Genomic DNA, 23256 nt, shown 5'->3' on the forward strand with positions numbered 1-23256 from the left:
TGACATATGCTTCCTTCTTTTTCTTAACCAAACCCTCAATTTCTTTAGTCATCCAGCATTCCTTATACCTACCAGCCTTCCCTTTCACCCTGACAGGAATATGCTTTCTCTGGATTCTTGTTATCTCATTTCTGAAGGCTTCCCATTTTCCAGCTGTTCCTTTACCTGCGAACATCAGCCTCCAATCAGCTTTTGAAAGTCTTGCCAATAACCATCAAAATTAGCCTTCAATTTAGAACTTCAACTTTTAGATCTGGTCTATTCTTTTTCATCACTATTTCAAATCTAATAGAAATATGGTTGCTGGCAGCCCCCTGCGAACATCTGCCTCCAATCAGCTTTTGAAAGTTCTTGCCAATAACCATCAAAATTAGCCTTTCTTCAATTTAGAACTTCAACTTTTAGATCTGGTCTATTCTTTTTCATCACTATTTCAAATCTAATAGAAATATGGTTGCTGGCAGCCCCAAAGTGCTCCCCCACTGACACCTCAGTCACCTGCCCTGCCTTATTTCCCAAGAGTAGGTCAAGTTTTGCACCTTCTCTGGTAGGTACATCTACATACTGAATCAGAAAATGTTTTTGTACATATATAACAAATTCCTCTCCACCCTAAATCTTCTAAACCCTTAACACTATGGTAGTTCCAGTCTATGTTTGGATAGTTAAAAATCCCCTACCATTACCACCCTATTATTCTAACAGATAACTGAGATCGCCTTACAAGTTTGTTTCTCAATTTCCCTCTGATTATTAGTGGGTCTATAATACTTCCTTTCTTATTTCTCACTTCCATGCAAATAACTTCCCTGGATGTATTTCTGGGAATATCCTCCCTCAGTACAGCAGTAATGCTATCTCTTATCAAAATTGCCACTCCCCCTTCTCTCACCTCCCTTTCTGTCCTTTCTGTAGCATTTGCATCCTGAAACATTAAGCTGCTAGTCTTGTCCAACCCTGAGCCATGTTTCTGTAAATGCTCTGATATCCCAGTCCCATGTTCCTACCAATGCCCTGGGTTCATCTGCTTTCCCTGTTAGGTCCCTTGCATTGAAATAAATGCAGTTTAATTTATCAGTTCACCTTGTTCTCTGCTTTGTCCCTGTCTGTCCTAATGGTTTGACTCGCTTCTGTTCTCAACTGTACTAGTTTCAGATTGATCTCTTTCCTCACTGTCTCCCTACATTTTCCAAAACAGCATACTTGTTTGAAATGGGGTTAGCCACAGAAGACTCCTGCAGTACCTGCCTACCTTTCTCACCTTTAATTCTCACCTGAGCAGTTAACCCATCTATGTGACTGTATCTGTGACTTTTCCCCCCTTCCTATACCTGCCATCTATCACATCCCTTTGCTCTTGTAAATTCCTCATTGCCTCTAACTGTCTCGCCAACTGATCCATTTGATCTGTTGGATTCGCAACCAATGGCATTTATTACAGATATAATCCTCAGTAACATGTAAACTCCCCCTCAAATCCCACATCTGACAAGAAGAGCATGTCAGGTAAAAACAGGTAAAAAGCCCTTTGCCCGAAACGTCGATTTCGAAGCTTCTTGGAAGCTGCCTGAACTGCTGTGCTCTTCCAGCACCACTAATCCAGAAAGAAGAGCATTTCAATCTACTAAAGGCCATTTTTGCTGCTTTCAATCTGCAGACTCAGAAAGTAGCATCATCTTATTCCCCTACAAAACACTGCTCCAGGATAAATTAATACTTATGGCTTATATTTTTAAGTTTAATCAAGAGACCTATCTCAATGTAACATATAATCAAGAAAGAACCTACTATACTCGCTACTGCAGACTTACTGTAAAATATTCATTTATCTGTTTCTGTGCTGTGACCACTCCCAAACAGGTTCCTGCAAAATTAGTTGTGAATTTTGCTGTTTGTTAATTTTCCCAGACGCACACCGATGTCCAGCAATATATGAATTCAAACAGCAAAAGCAGTAATTGTGCAGGTTCACTGCTGTTTCACATAGCAATGTGGGTTTCTTTCTCTCCTGCACCATGTGCTTCCTTTGTCTATTCCTCTCTCCCTTTTAAAAGTGCTGTTGTTTTGACTTTTTTTTTCCCCTGCTAAGTTCCAAAACAATGCAACAGCATATAAAATAGAAATTGCTGCTCTTGGAATTCAAGGAAATCACGTCCAACACCTAAAGTACCTCAAAAAAGAGCAGTCTGTTAAAACCAGAAATTTTTCCCATCCTCCATCTTTGATTACCCAGAATTACCTGAAATGTCGAATTTTCCTGCTCCTCTGATGCTGCCTGACCTGTATTTTTCCAGCACACCACTAATCTCCAGCATTTGCAGTACCCACTTTTGCCTATGTTTAAACTGATGTCCAGTATTTCTGTTTAGCCAATTTTTTATTTTAAATGAAGAGTACAGCATTCTCCTAGTATCTTTGCCAACATTTGGCCCTCCAAAAGCACTACCAGAAACAGATTCTCTGAGCAGTTATTTCATTGCTGTTTATGGCACCTGGCTCTGTGCAAGTTCATGCAGTTTGTTAAAAGTAAAATTAATTTACTGTAAAATATTTAGAGAGTCCACTCTACACAAACAGTGCTATACAATGCAAACTGCTTAGTATTTCCCTTCTATGCAACAAAACTTATTAGGATTCTCCAGTTCATATATGTGGGAGAATCCTATCTTTCTCCTTGCAATTTTATGTATCTATATTTCCAGTATGGCTTTTCTTCTCCCTCAATATTTTTGAATAACCTGCCAGCAGACTTCATTCCAGTCATAAAGGAATTTAATGAAATAACAGGGTGCGTAGGTGTGTACAATAAAGAAGGTATTTGAAACTTGAATTAGAGTAGCCATTTTGATCCAACTCAAAACTATCCTGGTAAGACCTGACACAGCCTCATTTGACCTGACACCCAATGCTAATCTAATTCTGGCCAGTCTATGCCTGTTGACAATTCCAAAACATCTGAACTCAATGTGACCTTAAACTTGGTCACAACAGTTGCGGCCCTCCATATCCGGAGTCAACCTAGTGAACTACCTCCAATGCCAATATATCTTACCTTTAGATAAGGACACCAAGACTGTTCAGTGTTCCTGGATTGATCTATCAAGTACTTGTATTGTTCTATCAAAATTTCCCTAATTCTCCATTGCCAAAGACCGGCAACAATCGGCCTTTATTTACAATACGACTGCGTGCAATTGGCTAAACTTGGAAGAGTTTTTCAGTGACTTTGTTTGACAGAAGAGAAGCAAAGATACCGAATATAGTAAAATTAAACATTCTCTAAGCCAAGACATTCTATTTATTATTTTTAAATTCCAAATTGTGGATATGTCTATGTATGTTTCCTACTTTGTGAGTGGAACAAATTTGCACAGTTGAGGGCGTTTAGCTGCAAATTTCCTCTGTGGCTTCCTTTTAAGACCCCTTTTTAAAAAAAACATACTTTTCACATGTACACTTTGTACAGTGTATATGCTCAGATTGCCTTTAACCACACATTGTCCATTCAAAACCACACAGTTGGGTTCAGTCATATTATAATGAATTGCATTTTTAAGCACCTTTTATTTTAAAATAGTCTCCATATGCAAGCAAGTTGGAAGAAAATCATGGACTTTGGTGTATTTTGAATAATTTGGATATCCAAAGTGTGAAATTATAGTTGGATGGATCAGTCAGGTGGAAGAAAAAGGATTATGCATGCATAAAATTTAGTTTTACGTGAGACTGAAAAAAAATGTTTCCGATAAATCTGTGTAATCTAATTCTTAAAACTTCTGGTGTTCACTGTGAGTCAGACTAATAAAAGCAGTTATTTTGAGGCTAAAAGTGTAGTCTATTGTGGAAATGTTTGGAGGGTTCTGCAGAAGCTGGGTTGAAACCTGGACAGTTCAGCTAACAAGTTGAAATCCAGGTAGAATCTTTGTTCCTACAGAAATATACAATGTTTCAAGATTCCTTAACATTTTGGAGAATGAGGCGGTTCAGGAGGCAAGAACTGTAAATCAAAAAGTGGTATTAACCTTCATAGATTCGCACCTCATGTGAAGCTATTCAATTCTTCAATATGTTTTAAGTCACTTCCCACTCTTGATAAATTGGAAATCAAGGTTGAGTGTAATATGTGAGAAGAATAATCTAGTCAGGTGTGATAGAATAAATGTAATATGGTTGGAATAAACTTTGTCGAGGAGGAGAGTAACAGAAAATCATTACTCTGTTAGGCACTCAACTTACAGTTTCTCCATCAGTTTTGTCAATATTTGTTCCCTGCACTGGTATGTCTGTCACTAATCAATAACCTGACAGACGATTTATCAAGTGTTTTGAGTTACTACAGCTATATTAGTGGCTAAATGAATTAATCCATATAACGTTAGCAAGCATGACCCTCAAACTTAGTTCACAGTGGGAGTGACAGATGATTCGTTTAGCAGTCAGTCCTAATCTTTCTCCATGTAAAGGTCTTTTTCCCAGGGTAAGGGAGTTCAGAAGTAGAAAGCATAGGTTTAAAATGAGAGGGGAAAGATTTAAAAGAAACATGAGAGGCAACTTTTTCCACAGAGGCAGGTACAGTTAGAATATTTAAAAGGTATTTGAACAGATACATGAATTAGAAAGGTTAGAGAGATATGGGCCAGACGCAGGCAAGTGGGACTAGTTTAGTTTGGGAAACCTGGTTGGCCTGGGTGAGTTGGACTGAAGGATCTGTTTCCATGCTGTGTGACTTTGACAAAGGGTGATATATGTTTGGAACACTCTCCCACAAATGGCAGTGGATATGGGATCCATAATTAATTTTAAATCTGAGATCAATTTTTGGTAAGCAAAGCTATTAAGGAATATAGGCCAAAAGCAGCTATGTGGAGTTGGTCCACTGATTTCATTGGTGGAACAGACTCGAGGGGCTGAATGGCCCATTTTTGTTCCTGTATTCTGGAAGCTGGAGTGCTTGTGTCAAATAAAACCTTTATTGCTCTGCTGTGACACGTCCATTAGTTGAGTTGAGAATGTCATATGCAAGAGAAGCATGTCTATATTTTTTGTCTTTCATGACATTCTGTCACACTTATGTTTGGAAGATGTTGATAAAACTGAGACCCTGTCTGCCACCTTAGATGGACATAAAGAATATCTGACCATTTATCACTTTGCTGTTTGAAGGGTGCTTGTTACCATGTTTCCTACGCACTTCATAAGCATTTAATTGGCTTAAACCCCTTCTGAACATTGTGAGGTTATAAAAGACAACATAAATGCATGTCTTTTTTCTGTGGCAAAACCAAGCTGGCAATCCAGTGTGGGTCAGATTGGGGCTAGTATAAAAGGAGGGTTATATCTGAGGCCATAGGATATGTACACTAGCAACAATTTTATATGTAGGACAGGCATTGAATACAGCCTTGCATTGAGCAAGCGGTATGCAATTCCTTTGCATGTCCATCTTCTATCAGGATGGTCTTGGAGCTCTCTGCTCCTTCTTGGAAAAAGGGTCCCCTTCCCCACTACCACCCTCCTTCACCTGGCTGAGCTCGTCCTCACTCTGAACAATTTCTCTTTTAACTCCTGTCACTTCCTTTAGATCAAAGATGTAGTCATGGGTGCCTGCATGGGCCCCAGTTATGCCTGTCTTTGTGGAGTATCTGGAACTGTCCTACTCCAACCCCTAACCACAAGTCTTTCTCTGGTAAATCGATGACATCAGTGCTGCAGGCCTCTCTTGTATGAAATTGGAAAAGTTTATTTCACTTCCAATTTCCACTTTACTGTCACTTTCGGTTCATCATGATTCCTCTCTTCCTTTCCTCAACATCTATTTCCATTTCTGGGGATAGGCTGGCCACCAACATTTACTATAAACCCACTGACTCACACAGTTACTTTGATATATTCTTACACCCTGCTTACCTGTAAAGACACTTTCATTCTCCAAGTTCCTCTATCTCCATAAAATCTGTTTTGATGCCAACTTGGACATTTCAGTGACCCCATTGTCAACCTTTTTCCTCAACAGAGGATGCCCAGCACTGTGGTTAATAGGGCCCTCAGGCAGGTCTGACCATCTGCACTTTGGCCTTCTTTGTTCCCATAGCAGTGTTAGGGTCCCCCTTGTCCCCATCTACCGCCCCACCATCATCCACATCCATAGAATCATTAGCTGCTATTTCCTTCACTTCCAGTGAGGTGCCTCCCCTTCCCTCCCATTCCTTGTCAGCTTTCCCTAGGGACTGTTCCTTCCTGGCCACCCTGGTCCACTCCTTCACTCCTAACACGTCCCCACACACCTTCCTCTGTGATTGCAGAAGGTGTAACACATGCCCGTTTATTTCCTCTCTGTTCAGTATCCAAAAGCCCAAATGCACCTTTCAAGTGAAGCAGTGTCTTACCTGTACCTCACTCAACCTAGTCTACTGTATTTGCTTCTCACAATGTGGTCTCCTCTAAACTACAGCTTTGCAAAACACCTACTTTCTGTCCACAAAAAAGATTGAGCTTCCATTTGCCTGCTACTTCAATACACCATCATGTTCCATGGCCAACATCTCTGCCTCAGGCTTACTGCAATGTTCCAGTGAAGCTCAGTGCAAGCTGGAAGTACAGACCTCATTTTCCAGTTGGGAACTCTGCAGTCATGTGGACTCCATATAGAGTTCAACAATTTTAGGGTTTGAGCACCTTCTCCCATGTCCTTATCCCAACCTTGTCATCATTTGGGCTGCTTCCATAAACAACCCATTGCAACCACTAATGGTCTCCATTAGCAGCTACGTATCCTCCCAGGCTGACCTTGACCCACTCCTTTGTCCAGCTGTTTTTCTGTCTCTTTGGGTTCAGTGTCCACCTATCATTTCTCCTCCCCACTTCTCCCCTCCCCCCCACCCCATCTTCTCCATAAACACCAACCTTTACAGAGCTACCGAGTGTTCTGAAGAAGGGTCACTGGACCCAAAACATTAACTCTGCCTTCTCTGTACAGATGCTGCCAGATCTGTTGGGTATTTCCAGCAATTTCTGTTTTTGTTTCCGTTTCAATATGGTTAATCTGAACCTGAACTTATTTTACCACCCTAACTCCATAGCCCATGATATCCTTACCAGAAAAAAACCCTCCATATTTGGGGAAAATGTAGTACAGAACAACCTTGGTTATCCGAACATCAATTATCCAAATTTCAGATTATCTGAACATGATCTCAAGGTCCTGTAACAACGTTATCAGTTATCCAAACAATCCGTTATCTGAACAAAGTACTCCCTGTCCCCTCATTTGGTTAAGAGGTGATTGTACTCAGATTTTCTCAAAATTACCTACCTCACTCATTTTTCTTAATTTATTTTCTCTAATTAGGGGACTTGCTGAGCAGCCTCTTGTTGAAGTGAAACTTTTACTGAGCATGCTATTTGATAGTTTGGACTTTGTTTCTCTTGGGCATGTGTTATAATGGTACGTAAAGATTACCGTGAGGAGGTAAATAAGCCATCATGAGTGAGTGAAACTTCTGTGACAAAGTGCTGTAAAAACACACCTGCTGGAAAAAGTCAGCAAGCCTGGTAGTGCATATGAAACGGAATAGAGTTGGCATTTTAGGACATTGACCTTTCACAGTGAGATGGGTAGGTCAGATGGAGTTTATTCACTCTTTTAATGTGTACACAACTGTTCACTATTCTACTGGAATTGCTTTATTATGGTGTTTTGCTTATTTAGATATTCATATTTATACACCTAACATCTTTCTCTTTCAATTTCCAGAGATCTCTAGTCTCATTAATTTCACTGCTGCATCCTTTTAGGCTCCGTGAAGTCAATTAAAAGTAAATGATCTATTTTGACTTCATTGGAATTGATTTTTCTGCAGTATACTAATCCTGCAAATTGAATGTATCGGTTCACTCTTTACCTGAGACATTCTTTGGCACCATCCCTGGTTAGCTGTCTTCAAATTAAAGTTGCCTCAGTAGATATCACACTGAGCAGAGCAGTTTTTGAGTTGACCTTAGTGTTGGTGTCTTGTTCATCTTGTTTGGTTGAAATTGAAATGAAATTGAAAATAAGCTGCTGGTTGCAAGCCAGGATGCTTTACCCAATTATTTCCTTTTTCAATTAGCCATATATGTTAAAGAAGAAGCAAGAAAGAAACCTTCATGAATTAAAGTTAGAGGAGGAGTGATGGCACAGTGACCGAGCTCCTTTCAAAGAGAGATTCTTCATTTGGTCTCTTCAGAGGATGTCAGTTGGTGACTTATTCTGTAGGTGCTAACAGTCCAGTACTTCATTTATTAGTAAACTTGCCCAGTGAACATGGGCAGTTCAAGGGATCTATCTGCTCCCCTGTGCTTTAGTAACTTTAATGGCAACATAGTAATCTGGTGGTAAATTCAGGTGTGTAGAATCTCCCCAGCCTGGGGCATTAGGGACAAACATTGAACCCTCGTGCCTGGAATCTGTGTTAATATGAGAGGTGATGGATTTGAACAGTAGAAAATAGAATTGACTCATTTTGTCATTTCTGTCCCTGCAGCTGTTAATTGGTTTCGAATCCGGAACTCTGGTGTTGTGGGACCTTAAATCAAAGAAAGGAGAGTACAGATACAGCTATGATGAGGTAAATAATGCTTTGACTGAATGCAAATGCATCGACATAAGTAGGATTATTAGAATTCTCATTGCAGTCTTGTTGAATGCTTGCAAACAATGTGCATTTCCTTGACGTGAGTGGATCTGCATGTTAAACCTGTCTCTGCTTATTTGAAGTCTACTATGGATTATTTTCGATTAGTATGGCAGTCGTAATAAGTGTATCCCTTTTAGACCAGCAAGAAAGTACTTTGTTGTGCTTCTAACCTTTGAACCTTGAATTATTCTAACCATTTTGAATCTTAATGTCAAATCTCAAATCTGCTGAACGTTGGAAACCCTTGTCTGTAACAGTTATTTATTGAGGTTGTTCGTAGAGTCTTCCATCAGGTAGTAATGTAATTTTATTTAAATATTGCTCAAGATTTTGGGGAAGATAGAAGAAAGACTGACAAATTTGACCACATTTCAAGAGCGAATGGCCTAATAAATATCCGAAACAAAATCCCATTCTGAAGAACGTTTTCTTTCCATGGAGACTGCCAGACCTGCTGAGATTTTCTAGCAATTACTGTTTTTGTTTGATTTTCAGTATTTACAATTCTTTGGGTTTTTTTCATCAATAAATATCAGGGATAAACCATTCCAATTCTCTTCAGATTTACAGATTAACCTCCATAGAAGTTGTACAAAAGCTTTTGTTATCGTAATGCATTTGGTCCAGGGTTGGGTGTTTTGAAAGTCCTGATAGATGTTTAGATGATTGCCTTTACATTTTTATACATGCAAAAACATAAGTGAGTTTGGGTTTTCACTGCTTACACCTGTATGCTAAAATTATTATGTCCTTTTGTATGCAAACTCCTCTTTAGTCTTTATGATGTGAATTACCGTAATGTCAGTTATATTTGACACACATCGTTCTTTAATATGATTTTCCAATTACAACCCCTACCCCTTTGACATCTGCGCAATTCCCCTATTTAAAAACATCTTCATTGAGTCTGTCAGTGTTTCCAAGCTCTGGTCACTAGTGCTGACAAATTATTTTCCTTTTCTTTTGGTTTGAGTTGCCATAATGTGGATTATTACAATGTTGAAATAAGTAACAGGTGAAGTGTTCAGTTTGTTAAATTTCACTTTTATTTCTCCTCTAAGTAGTAGATTTCTCCAGGATTTTTCAAACCAGTAATTGGTGACCATTCATATTTCTACTTAACAAGAGGAACTTTGTATTTATACAGCAATATTGACATACAAAACATTAAGATTCTTCATTGGAACATCATGAAATAACATTTGGCATCAACTACATGGTAAACCTTCAGATTGATTTTTTTTTGCCCTCCAAGAAACAAACTATGAACTTACTTATAATTGTTGGGAGATGACTTTAAGACTAGCTGCGGTCAGAAAATAACTCAGATAAATCAAAATGAAATGTAAGAAGCTCTCTTGCATTGCTATCATTCCTTTAGAACATCTGCTTCTTGCTGTAGGCAGAGATAGGATCAGACTGTAAAGAGTATTATATAGAAGCAAACTTTGAGTATTCCCAATCAGAAAAATGCAAGCTGTGTTGAAATGCTATTGTCCTAAAGTATTAAATCTCAACTAGAAACTGCAGGGTCCAAATGTAGGAATGCTATAACATCCAATTGTGAGGCCAGAAAAACAGCAGTCGTGCTTTTGGTCATATTTTCAATCACTTGCTCAACGCTGCTGGTGTGGAGGAATGTGTTTCGACCCCAGATGTACCTCTCTGATCACTGTTTGCTCAATTTATGGACTTTGTATGGGCTACCATAGAGCATTATATCCACCAGTTTAATTTGGACATATCTGTTCTTGTAATAAGAGATGTATAATCAAAAGGAACTTTCAGATATAACTATTCCTTTATTTTGTGCCTTTAAAAACATTACAATGAACAGGCTGGGCACTTCTCAGTGTTTTAATTTTCATATTGCTATGAATATTTTTGAGAGACCAGCTCTCTATTCCAATCCATTTTATTCTTCCCACCTCTGATAATTGCAGTGAAGCAGGGTAGGAAGATTGGCCTGTTCTCCATAAGACATAGGAGCAGAAATTAGGCCATTCGGCCCATCAAGTCTGCTCCACCATTCAATCATGGTTGATAAGTTTCTGAACCCCTTTCTCCTGTTTTCTCTCTCTAACCCTTAATCCCTAAGAATCTATCTGTCTCAGTCTTAAATATACTCAATGACCTGGTCTCCACAGCCTTCTATGGCCATAGATTCGCTGCCATCTAGCTGAAGCAGTTTCGCCTTATCTCGGTTCTAAATGATCTTCCTTTTACTCAAAGGCTGTGCCTTCTGGTGCTAGTCTCTCATCCAATGGAAGCATCCACTCTGTCCAGTTTCAATTAGATACACCTCGTCCTTCTAAACGCATTGAATGTAGATTGAGCCCTCCAACGTTCCTCATGTTAAAGTTTTTATTCCTGGGGCCATTCTTGTGAACCTCCTCTGAACATGCTTCCGGGCCAGTACATCCTTCCTGAGATATGGGGCCCAAAACTGCATACACTACTACAAATGTGGTCAGACCAGAGCGTTTTAGAGCTTCAGAAGTACATGCCTGCTTTTATATTCTCGTCCTCTCAAAACAAATGCCATCATTGCATTTGCCTTCCTAACTACTGACTTAACCTGCAAGTTTACCATGAAAAAATCCTGGACTAGAACTCCCAAGTGTCTTTGCACTTCAGACTTCTGCATTTTCTTGCCATTTCGAAAATAGTCCATGCTTCTATTCTTCCTACTAAAGTGTACGAACTCTCACTTTCCCACATTCTACTCCATCCACCACTTTGTCTACTCTCCTAACTTGTCCAGATCCTCTGCAGCCTCGCCACCGCTTCACTGCCACCTGACCCTCTACTTACCTTTGTATCATCTGCAAATTTGGCCAGAATACCCTTAGTTTTTTCATCTAGACCATTAATGTATAAAGTGAAAAGCTGTGGTCCCAACACTAAACTTGTGGAGCACTACTTGTCATCTGCTGCCAACCGGAGAGGGACCCTTTTATCCCCACTCTCTGCTTTCTGCCAGACAGCCAAGCTTCTATTCATGCTAGCACCTTGCCTTTAACACCATGGGGCCTTATCTTACTCAGTAGCCATCTGTGTAGCACTTTGTCAAAGGCTTCTTTAAGTCCAAGTAAATAATATCCATTGGCTCTCTTTGGTCTAACCTGCTTGTTACTTCCAAGAATTCTACCAGATTTGTCAGGCAGACCACAGTTTGTCAAAGTGAAGTAGCATGAGCAGGGTGGCCCGCAATAAGTGTCGCGGGAGAAGCAGACTGGGGAGAGTGGCCAGTCCTCAGTGTCTGGGGGAAGCAGAGTGTTCTGCAGTCAGTGGTATGATGAAGCAGGCTGAGCAGAGTCGGCTACAGCCAATGGTGAGCTTATAGACTGGTTTAACGAGAATTTGAAGACAGGATGGTGAAATCTAACACACTCATCAAGAGTGAGTAACTTTGAATTCTATATTTATTCTGAAGTTTTAAAATAGTGTACCCATTGGTAGTAAAGTTAATTCAATACATAACAAGCAACCTAAATGAATAATGTCATTAAATTGTTATCAAATCCATTGAGTGACAGTACACAGTGTGTGTCACAATTTCAATCTGCAGGTGTTCAAGTATACCATTGTGATCCATGGCAAATATATCTGCAGCAAGTGTTTGATGTCCAACCAACTTCAACTCCAGAATTTGAGTGGAAGCTGAACTATGGACACTAATGTATCAGGATGGGTGAAAGTTACCTGGATTATTTTACTGGGAATAGTCTCATCTCCCTATGGTCAGTGATAAGAAAATAGACCATTGCTATATTTTTATTTTTCTCACTTTTTGGCTTAGAGCATAGGGCCTAAGTTCAGAATTGAACTTTGAACAACAGCTTGGATTTTATTTTGTAAAAGAGAAGGGAATGAAGACTGATGATTTCTGCCAGGAGCTGGCCTGGAAAAATGTTGTAACTTAATTATTGATGTAAGAACATTAGATGAATCAGCACTGAGCTGTTGCTATGCTCTGAGCTGGCAGCTGGTTGGATATTAAACTGGTCAATCAAGGGAGAACTGGTTCTGTCTGGGTTTGGCAGGAGAGTCTGAAGATGGTGCTGCTTGGTTTTGTGCTCCCTGTAGTTTCTCTCCAGTTATCAAATTGTTGAGGCCTATGAGAGAAACATATCCTCGTCTTTAAGTAAGTAAAGATTTAGAACATAGAACATAGAAAAATACAGCGCAGTACAGGCCCTTTGGCCCTCGATGTTGCGCCGATCCAAGCCCACCTAACCTACACTAGCCCACTATCCTCCATATGCCTATCCAATGCCCGTTTAAATGCCCTTAAAGAGGGAGAGTCCACCACTGCTACTGGCAGGGCATTCCATGAACTCACGACTCGCTGAGTAAAGAATCTACCCCTAACATCTGTCCTATACCTACCACCCCTTAATTTAAAGCTATGCCCCCTCTATTTTTTTTATTTTTAAAGAATTTGAAGAATTTATTTACAAAAGGTTGGCTCGAGCGATGACTTTCAATAGATCGCAGCAAGGTAGCTGCTCTGCTACTTAGGAAATCCTGAGCCAGAATCAGGTCGTCTACGAATGATTTAGCACCAGGTTTCCCATGAACATGAGGTGCAAGTAAAGGAGAGAGGCGGCGCCCATACGGCTGCACTCCAGACCAGAATCGAATGGCGATACGCACTGACCGGAGTCTGTTATCCTAGGCCAACCGGTGATCCATGGTGCTAGGGTATCGTTACATTTAGGCAGGATTCTGACTTAGAGGCGTTCAGTCATAATCACACAGATGGTAGCTTCGCACCGTTGGCTCCTCAGCCAAGCACATACACCAAATGTCTGAATCTGCGGTTCCTCTCGTACTGAACACGATTACTACTGCAACAACACAACATCAGTAGCGTAAAACTAACCTGTCTCACGACGGTCTAAACCCAGCTCACGTTCCCTATTAGTGGGTGAACAATCCAACGCTTGGTGAATTCTGCTTCACAATGATAGGAAGAGCCGACATCGAAGGATCAAAAAGCGACGTCGCTATGAATGCTTGGCCACCACAAGCCAGTTATCCCTGTGGTAACTTTTCTGACACCTCCTGCTTAAAACCCAAAAGGTCAGAAGAATCGTGAGGCCCCGCTTTCACGGTCTGTACTCATACTGAAAATCAAGATCAAGCGAACTTTTGCCCTTCTGCTCCACGGGAGGTTTCTGTCCTCCCTGAGCTCGCCTGAGGACACCTGCGTTACGGTGTGACAGGTGTACCGCCCCAGTCAAACTCCCCACCTCCCACTGTCCCTGGAGCGGGTCGCACCCGGCCGCCCGGGCGCTTCCGACCAGAAGCGAGAGCCCCTCCGGGTTCGCCTCACCAGGTAAGTGAAAAAACGATAAGAGTAGTGGTATTTCACCGGCGGCCAAAGCCTCCCACTTATTCTACACCTCTCATGTCTCTTTACAGTGCCAGACGAGAGTTAAGCTCAACAGGGTCGTCTTTCCCCGCTAATTCTGCCAAGCCCGTTCCCTTGGCTGTGGTTTCGCTAGATAGTAGGTAGGGACAGTGGTAATCTCGTAAATCCATTCATGTGCATCACTAATTAGATGACGAGGCATTTGGCTACCTTAAGAGTCATTTCTTAAAGTCTGCTGAAACTGTTTACATTAACCAGAGACTTTAGAATTCCAGAATGATGTACAGTCCTCCTTGCCTGTGGACAGCGCATTCTCCAAGGATTTCATGAAGGCCTGTGATCAGTCACTGAAAGTTGTTCATTGAACTGGAAAATTGTTTCATTTTTTAAAACTTTTATCCCTTAACACTCCGTTTGAGTGTAGGGGGTTATGATCAAAAAGTATTAGGCTTTTGGTTGTAGTTGTTAATTAGGTTCCTCCCAATATGTTTGTCTCTGTCACAACTGTTCCAATGATGCCACCCCACTAAAAGCAGCCACCTCAACCAAGGCTTGAGCCACAATAGTTCACCAAGCCCTGAGCCGTGTCCAATCCATCTCTTGCACTTGGGCCCTCATCCAATTTCTTCCCTCCCACAACAGTTATAGGGCTCCCTGTCCTCCACTGAGGGGCAGTGCCCTTCACACCACAAGCCAAGGTATGTCTTGATGCTTGTTGGAAAGTTCTGGTGATGGGGCATTCTGCCAAATTACTTTGACAATCTGCTCAGCGATCCATTCCCCTCCTTTTCTCACAGGTTCTCGATGGTGTTATATGCTGACCACTTCCAGATGGTTTTGCTGTCAAAGGTGTTTTCACTTGAGATCTTTCCATGACGGTCAGGTGATACAGAACGGTCCAATACTTGGGGTTCTGTGGCAACGAGGCTAGACCCATCCTTTACAATATCAGTTTCAGGTAGAACCTCAGTACACCGTGAGACTTGGTGTTTGCTGCCGAGGATCTACGAACGTCTTGATGCAGCCATACGCAAAAGGCACCATTTGAGTATGGCGCTGTCTCGCGCGCTCTCCTCCCACTCCACAGCTATGCATCTGCCACCCTTGTGGGCATGATCCATCCTTGATCTCTTGAAGTGGACAATGGCTTGGGTGACCGCAAAGATGCAGACACAGGCAATAGACCACCAAAAGTACCTCACACCTGATGGCAGCTTCTTTAGCAATGAAGAGGGTGCAGTGCTCTCATAATCCCAGTTTCTGCCTCACTTTGGCAATATACTCCTTCCAAGATTTTGTGCATGCCCTGACCTTTCCAAGTCCTATTCCTAGCACCTCCAGGTAATGCGGCCCAACAACGAAAGCAACAAAGGATCCCTTGCACTAATTCATAAAGGACACGGCCTTACTTTTGCCTCAATTTACTTTGGGTGCCAAGGTCAGTTTGAACTTGGCTCAGATGTTCAAGGGTTTACGCATTAACAGCTGTTCTGAGCAGATGAGTGATGTCATCCATGTACAATGAAGCTTTGTCTTGCAGGCCTGTGCTTTGTGGGGTGGATGAGCTAAATGTCCATGGCATTGTGATACAGGAAGCATGAGCCAAAAGGAATGCAGTCGTAGTAGGGACAGCATAGTCTTGGAGATTGACACTGTTGCCAACAAAGAGTGTGTCTCCAGGCAGTTGTGTTGTCTGCACGATGCCGAGGTTGTGAACATCCTATCTGGTCTGGAGAGGAACTTGCAATGGGAGGGGGAAGATACAGTTGTGGTCTACCAATGAGATAGCATGAGGAAAGAGATTCTGCATAGCCAATGTGAGCAGCTAGGCACCAAATTAAGAAACAGAATTTCAAAGGTTTCTGGATTAACCTGAGCCACATGAAAGTTGGTACAGTGTAAACAAGGTTAGAAAAATACTTGCATGACTGAGGCTGGTGTGAGATAAGTAGGTTCCAGTTCATGGGGCACTGGCACTATTGCTGGAGAAATGGGATCTTAACTGTTGCAATGATCTACACCTGAACCATACTGGGACTGGTATTGTTGTGAATCACGCAATTAAGGAAGTCGAGCAGGTTTTAAACAAAATGGTGGGGGCACCAGTCCAAATGTGGGAAGTTGTGGTCAATGAGTGGGGAAAATCCAACAGAGGAAGAAGTTAATGTGGGAAATGCTAAACAGACAATGACAGGGAGGGACAGGGAATGGAGATCTAAAAGCAAATCAGATACGGTAAGAGGTTACAAAGTAATAAAGGACAAAACCTAACGCACTGTACTTGAATGACGTTTTGGTTAAGTTTCACAAAAATCAAAGATTGTATCGAACTCAGACATATAATTGTGTAAAGGTAGGTGGTAGATCAGAAGATTTGATGGAATAAAATATAGCCAAGAACTACGCGGAAGTGAATAATGAGGGAAAAATTGAAGTGTGAGAGAAAGTTAGTCAAAAGTATACAAATAGATACAATGTTCAGATATTTAAGAGTTACGTGAATTTAGAAAGCTAAGGACTGTGTGTGGGAAATAGTGTCTCGCTAACCTGATTGAATTTTTTGAAATAATAAAAAGGATTGATGTGGGCAGAATAGTGGGCATAATCAATATGGATTTCAGTAAAGCGTTCGACAAGATTCCTCATGCTAGACTGGCTAGCAAGATTAGATGACATGGAACACTGGGAGAAGTAGCCATTTGGATACATAACTGGCTCAAAGGTGGGGATTGCTTTTCACACTGGTGGCCTGTGACCACAGGGATCGGTGCTGGTCCACTTTTTTTTCATCATTTATATAAATAATTTGGATGTGAACATGGGAGGTGTAGTTAGTAAGTTTGCAGGTGACATCAAAATTGGAAGTGTAATGGACAGGGAAGGTGGTTACCTCCAGAGTACAACGGGATCTTGATCAGATGGGCCAAGGCCAAGGAGTGGCAGATGCAGTTTAATTTAGATAAATATGTGGTGCTGCATTTGAAAAGGCGAATCAAGGAAGGACTTATACACAATGGTAAGGTCCTAGGGAGTGTTGCTGAACAAAGACACCTTGGAGTGCAGGTTCATAGTTCCTTGAAAGTGGAGTCGCAGGCCAGATAGTGAAGGCAGCATTTGGTATGCTTGTCTTTATTGGTCAGTGCATTGAATATAGGAGTTGGAGGTCATGTTGCGTTTGTATGGGACATTGGTTAGTACTGTGTGCAATTCTGGTCTTCCTATTGGAAGGATGTTGTGAAACTTGAAAGGGGTCAGAAAGATTTACAAGGATGTTGCCAGGGCTGGAGTGCTTGAACTATAGGGAGAGGCTGAATAGGCTGGGGCTATTCTCCCTAAAATATCAGAGGCTGAGGAATGACCTGATAGAGGATAATGGATAGGGTAAATAGACAAGGTCTTTTCCCTGGAGTGGGGGAGTCCAGAACTAGAGGGCATAAGTTTATGGTGAGAGGGGAAAAATTTAAAAGGGACCTAATGGGGCAACTTTTTCACAAAGGGAGGTGCTTGTTTGGATGCCAGGGGAACGTGGTGGAGGCTGGTATAATCACAATATTTAACAGGCATCTGGATAGGTATATGAATGGAGGGTTTAGAGGGATATGGGCCACATGCTGACAGAAGGATCTAGATGAATTTAGGATATTTCGTTGGCATGGATGATTTAAACTGAAGGGTCTGTTTACATGCTGTACATTTCTATGACTCTGTGGTCCTCTGGAAAATGAATCTGGGGAATTAATAATTGAGGATAAAAGATGACAGAAAATTGGAATAGATATTTCGTCAGTCTTCACTGAAGAGGATCCAGATTTTATGGAGGACATGAAGAGGCATAAAGTTTAGAACAGGGAGTTTATGCTGGAATTGTATAAAACTTTGGTTAGGCCAGAGCTAGAATATTGTGTGCAGTTCTGGATTCCAAGTTATAGGATGCAGAGGAGATTAACCAGAACATCTGGGTTGGACAGTTTCAGTTATGAAGAGAAATTGACCAGACTGGGGTTTATTTTCCTGAGAGGGAATTGAGATGTATAAAATTGACAGGAAGAAACTTCCCTCTTTGATGGAGGGATCATTGACTGGGGGCATATGGTAAGGGGCACAAATTTCAAGGGAGATATAAGGAAAAATCTTTTTAACATGGGTGGTGGAGATCTGTAATTCATTGCCTGTAAGGGTGGTAGAGGCAGAAACTCTCAAAACATTTTAAATATTTAGAGTCCAAGAGATGTGCAGCGTAGAAACAGACCCCTCAGTCCAACTTGTACATGCCAACCAGACATCCTAAACTAATCTAGTCCCATTTAGTTCATATATCCTTCTAAGCCCTTCCTACTCATATACCCATCTAGATGCCTGTTGAATGTAGTAATTGTACCAGCCTCCTCCACTTCCTTTGGCAATTCATTCCCCACACATCCTCTGCATGAAAACATTGCTCCTTAGGTTTCTTTTATATCTTTCCCCTCTCCCATTAAATCAATGCCCTCTAGTTCTGGACTCTCCACCCCAGGGAAAAGAACTTGAATATTCACCCTATCCATTCCTCTCATAATTTTATAAAGCTCTAAGGTCCCCCCTCAGCCTCTGAAGCTAAGGGGAAATAGCCCCAGCCGATTCAGCCTCTCCCTATAACTCAAATACTCCACCCCTGGCAACAGCTTTGTAAATCTTTTCTGAGCCCTTTCAAGTTTCACAACATCCTTTCTGAAGTGCAGATAGACTTGAGAGCTCTAGTCCAGAATTCTCTCATGGTAAACTTACAGGTTGAGTCAGTAGTTAGGAAGGCAAATGCACTGGTGGCATTTATTTTGAGAGGACTAAATATTAAAAAAAAAACAGGAGTGTACTTCTGAGGCTCTATAAAGCTCTGGTCAGACCACATTTGGAGTATTGTGTGCAGTTTTGGGCCCCATATCTCCAGGAGGGATGTACTGGCCCTGGAGCATGTTCAGATGAGGTTCAGGCGAATGGTCCCAGGAATGAAAAATTTTACATATGAGGAATTTTTAAAGACTCTGGTTTGATACTCAGTCGAGTTTAGAAGGATGAGGAGGAATCTAACTGAAACTTAGAATACTGAATGACCTGGACAGATTAGATGTTTGAAAGATGCCTCCATTAGTAGGTGAGGCTAGGACTCAAGGGCACAGCCTTTGAGTAAAAGACCTTTTTTTAATGGAAATAAGGAAAAATTTCTTCAGAGTGGTGAACCTGTGGAATTCATTGCCACAGAAGACTGTGGAGGCCAGGTCATTGAGTATATTTAAGACTGTGATAGATGGGTTCTTGGGTACCAAGGGTCTCTGGGAGAATGGGGTTGAAAAACTTAGAAGCCATAAATTAATGGTGGAGCAGACTCGATTGGCTGAAAGAAGCAAGAATTAGGCCAATGTCCTATGGCCTTCCAACAGGGGGGAAACCAGAATTGCATGTACTTACCAAAATGTGAGCAGCCAAACCAAGGAATTCAAGGCTTTGGGCCAGGTGCTGGAAAATGGGATTCGAGTCGTTTGGTGCTTGTTTTTGACTGGCGCAGACATGGTAGGCCAAAGGACCTTTCTCTTTGCTATAGATCTCTGACTCTATGGTAGAATCCTGGAAATAGCTACAAACCAGTAATTGTTTGGGAAGGGGCAACTCGAGACAATAATCGGGGAAGTGCATCCGACTAAATTTTGTATCTGAGTTGACAAGTCTCCCCCCCCCCAAATCAAGTCCAGGTCCTGGTGGATTTTATCCAAGTGTCTTTTTTTTTTAAAAGTAGTCTGAGAGTTGGTTGATGCTTTGGTTTTAATTTAACAAAACTAATTTGATTCAGGGAATATGCCTTTAGATTGGAAAATAGCTAATATAACTCTGACGTTCAAAAAGGGAGAGAGGCAGAAAGCAGGAAACTACTTGCTACTTGTCTTATTATTAAAGACATTTAGAGAAGTTCAGGATAATCAGGTAGAGATAACATTGTTTTGTCATGTTCCAACTAATTTGGACAAAGTTTAAAAAAATCACACGACACCAGATTATAGTCCAGCAGGTTTATTTGAGAGTACCAGCTTTCAGAGCGCTGCTCTTTAGGTGTTGTGTGCTTTTTAACTTTGTCCACCCTGGTCCAACACAGGCTCCTTCACATCATAACTGATTTGGAGTTCTTTGAAGAGGTAACTTGTGCTATAGATAAAGGAGAACTGGTATTATACTTGGATATCTATAAGGCATTTGATAAGGTGCCATATCAAAGGATATCGTAGAAATAAAAAAGCTCAGAGTGCATGGGATAATATATTTGCGTGGAATGATGATTGGCTGGGTAACAGGAAGTGGAGAGGAATAAATGAGTCTTTTTCAATCTAGTTGGATATCTCAAGTGATGTATCTCAAGGGTTGATGCTTAAGCTTCAACTCTTTACAGTTCATATAAATGATTTTGTTGAAGGGACTGAAGTAATTTGTTGATGATGCCAAGGTACGAAGGGAAGTGATTTTTGAAGAAGCTATGAGTCTACAAACCTACTGGCAAATGAAGTACAATGGAAGTAAAATGTGGCAAAGTGTAAAATTGTTCATTTTTGACTGAAAGATTAAGCATTTATATATCTGAATAGTGAGAGGATCTGAGTGTCAAATGCATGAATCACAGCTGGTTAATATGCAGGTACAGCAAATAACCAGGAAAGATAATTGAATATTAAGGTCTATTATGGGGGAATTGAATGCAAGAGTAGGGAGGTTGTGTGTCAATTATACATGCATTGGTGAAACTGCATTTGGAGTTCTGTGTGTGGTACTGGTCATTGTACTTATGGAATAATGTTGATGCATTAGAAGCAGTTCATAAGGTTTACTAGACAAATAACCTCGAATGAGCGGATTGCCTTGGGAAAGCTAGACAGACTTTCCCTGTATGCCTGGAGTTCAGAAGAGTGAGAGCTAACTTAATTGAAACTTGTAAGATCCTGAGTTGACTGAATGAATGTCAAAAAGATGTTCCCTCATGTGGGAGAATCTAGAAATAGGGGGTCATATTTAAAAAAAAAGTCAGCCATTTACGATATAGATGAGAAAGCATTTCTCCTTAGGAATGTGAGACTATGGAATTCCTCAAAAAAGCTATGGATGTAGAATCTTTAAATATTTTTAAGGCAGACGTGTTTCGGTCCTTCAGTACCAAGAGGCTGGAAGATTATTGGGATATGCAGCGATATAGAATTGATAAAATCATATCAACACTAGTCTTATTGAATCATGGGCTCGAAGGGCTGATTGGTCTATTCTTCCTTGGAGAAAGTGAGGACTGCATGTATTGGAGATCAGAGTCGAGTGTGGTGCTGGAAAAGCACAGCAGGTCAGGCAGCATCTGAGGAGCAGGAGAATCGACGTTTCGGGCAAGAGCCCTTCATCAGGAATGAGGCTTGTGAACTGGGAGGAAGGTAACTGAGAATGCGATAGGTAGACTGAGGTGGGGGTAATGGTGATGAGTCAGAGAGGAGTGTGGGAACGAAGATGGACAGGTAGGACAGGTCATGAGGGTGGTGCCAAGTTAGAATTGGGATAAGGTGGGGGGAGGGGAAATGAGGAAACTGGTGAAATTCACTTTGATGCCTTGCAATTGGTGTGAGTTTCACCAATCACATGGCATCGATGTGGATTTCATCAGTCTCCTCATTTTCCCCTCTTTTTCCACCCCCAACCACCCCCCCCCCCCCCCCACCTTATCCCAGTTCCAATCTTCGAACTCGGCATCGCCCTCATGACCTGTCCTACCTGTCCATCTTCGTTCCCACTCTCCTCTCCAACCTATCACCATTACTCCCACCTCCATCTACCTATCACACTCTAAGCTACCTTGTCACCCAGCCCCACCGCACTCCCATTTATCTCTGCATCCCCTCTGCTCACAAACCTCAATCCATGAAGGGCTCTCGCCCGAAATGTCGATTCTCCTGCTCCTCGGATGCTGCTTGACCTGCTGTGCTTTTCCAGTGCTCCAGTCTGTACTGTTGTTCCCTGTTCATATGTTGGTTCATATGTACCTCTACACAATAATCTGTGTTTGCATAGCCTTATTGACACACACTGCAATTGTGAAACATCAAACTGGGATAATCCAAAACTCTAGTTATTGCAAAACGTCTGGCCATTCCTCTTGGCAAATTAAGAAATCCAGTAGAAGGATACTCGTGCTAAACTGAAGTTTTGAACTGCTGACTCTAGGTTAACCAAACTTGGGCATACTTGTCATATGAACATACCAACCAATTGGACCAGAATTAGTCTATGCTAGAGTGTGAAATTACAGGGCAAGCCTGCAGCAATACCTACAAAATGGTCTTGCCCATATCCTGAATGATTAAGCACCATGGATGAAATCTGACTGTTTTACTGTCTTTTGCCTATCTGCAATGTGTAAAGATGGAATGTTACATGTTTTGGTCTGTGCTAACATGAATGACCAGCAAAAAGCTGCTGTTTTGTGTGTTAAAGTCCAAGAAGCTAAGATTGCTTTGTGAATGTTAAGACACTACCCACACAACATGAGGCATACCAGATTGCTTGGAAGGCCTCCTGAAGTTTTGAGATGTGAATCAAGCAAGTGGACAAGATTAATATCAAAAGAATAAAAGGAAGGTCTTCGCCCTAATGATCCTAAAATGTTTGAATGCCCAGACTATTTCCTTAGCTGAAGCTGCAAAAGGGGAAAAGTTCCTCCCTGAGTTCTCATTTCAACACAAAAATGAGCTAAATGCATTTTGACTGTCTTAATAAAATGGCAGTCTGTTTCACACTATTCTAAAGGCAGCACAGTGAGCAGAACAAGATTACTGAGCCGACCCAGAGCTATCTCTTTTTTTTTCAGTGCATTTTACTGTAAAAGGACAGGCCATTATGATGTATGAACAAATTAGTTTTTCATTGTACTTCATGTAGACTACATTTGTAAACAAATGATGTCATGTTGGGCTATCACAACACTGCTTAACACAGATTTGAGGGTCAGTCCCCGAGATTAAATTTGATATGATTTTACTGTTGCAGGCATTTCATAAGGAGAAGAGGGACAAATTGATTTAGATTGCTGACGGCACATCTGTCAATGGCAGGGCTAAGGGAATGTGAAGTTGCTTAAAGTGCTAAAATTATTAGGTCAAATGATGGAGATTTGAAAATGGGATGAAACAAAGGAGGTGTACTAAGGAAGAT

General features: G+C 41.2%; 1 protein-coding gene across 6 annotated transcripts in view; it reads left to right on the top strand.

Annotated features, from left to right (window-relative positions):
- stxbp5a (syntaxin binding protein 5a (tomosyn)) overlaps nt 1-23256 on the top strand; it is a 236745-nt gene that overhangs the window by 93863 nt on the left and 119626 nt on the right. For all 6 annotated transcript variants that reach the window (XM_043696459.1, XM_043696460.1, XM_043696462.1 and 3 more), the window contains exon 7: nt 8523-8606. In XM_043696459.1, the coding sequence (XP_043552394.1) occupies nt 8523-8606 (84 nt within the window). The remainder of the gene's footprint in view (nt 1-8522; nt 8607-23256) is intronic.

This window comes from Chiloscyllium plagiosum, chromosome 9 (genome assembly GCF_004010195.1).
Source record: "Chiloscyllium plagiosum isolate BGI_BamShark_2017 chromosome 9, ASM401019v2, whole genome shotgun sequence".
NCBI classification, from domain to species: Eukaryota; Metazoa; Chordata; class Chondrichthyes; order Orectolobiformes; family Hemiscylliidae; genus Chiloscyllium; species Chiloscyllium plagiosum.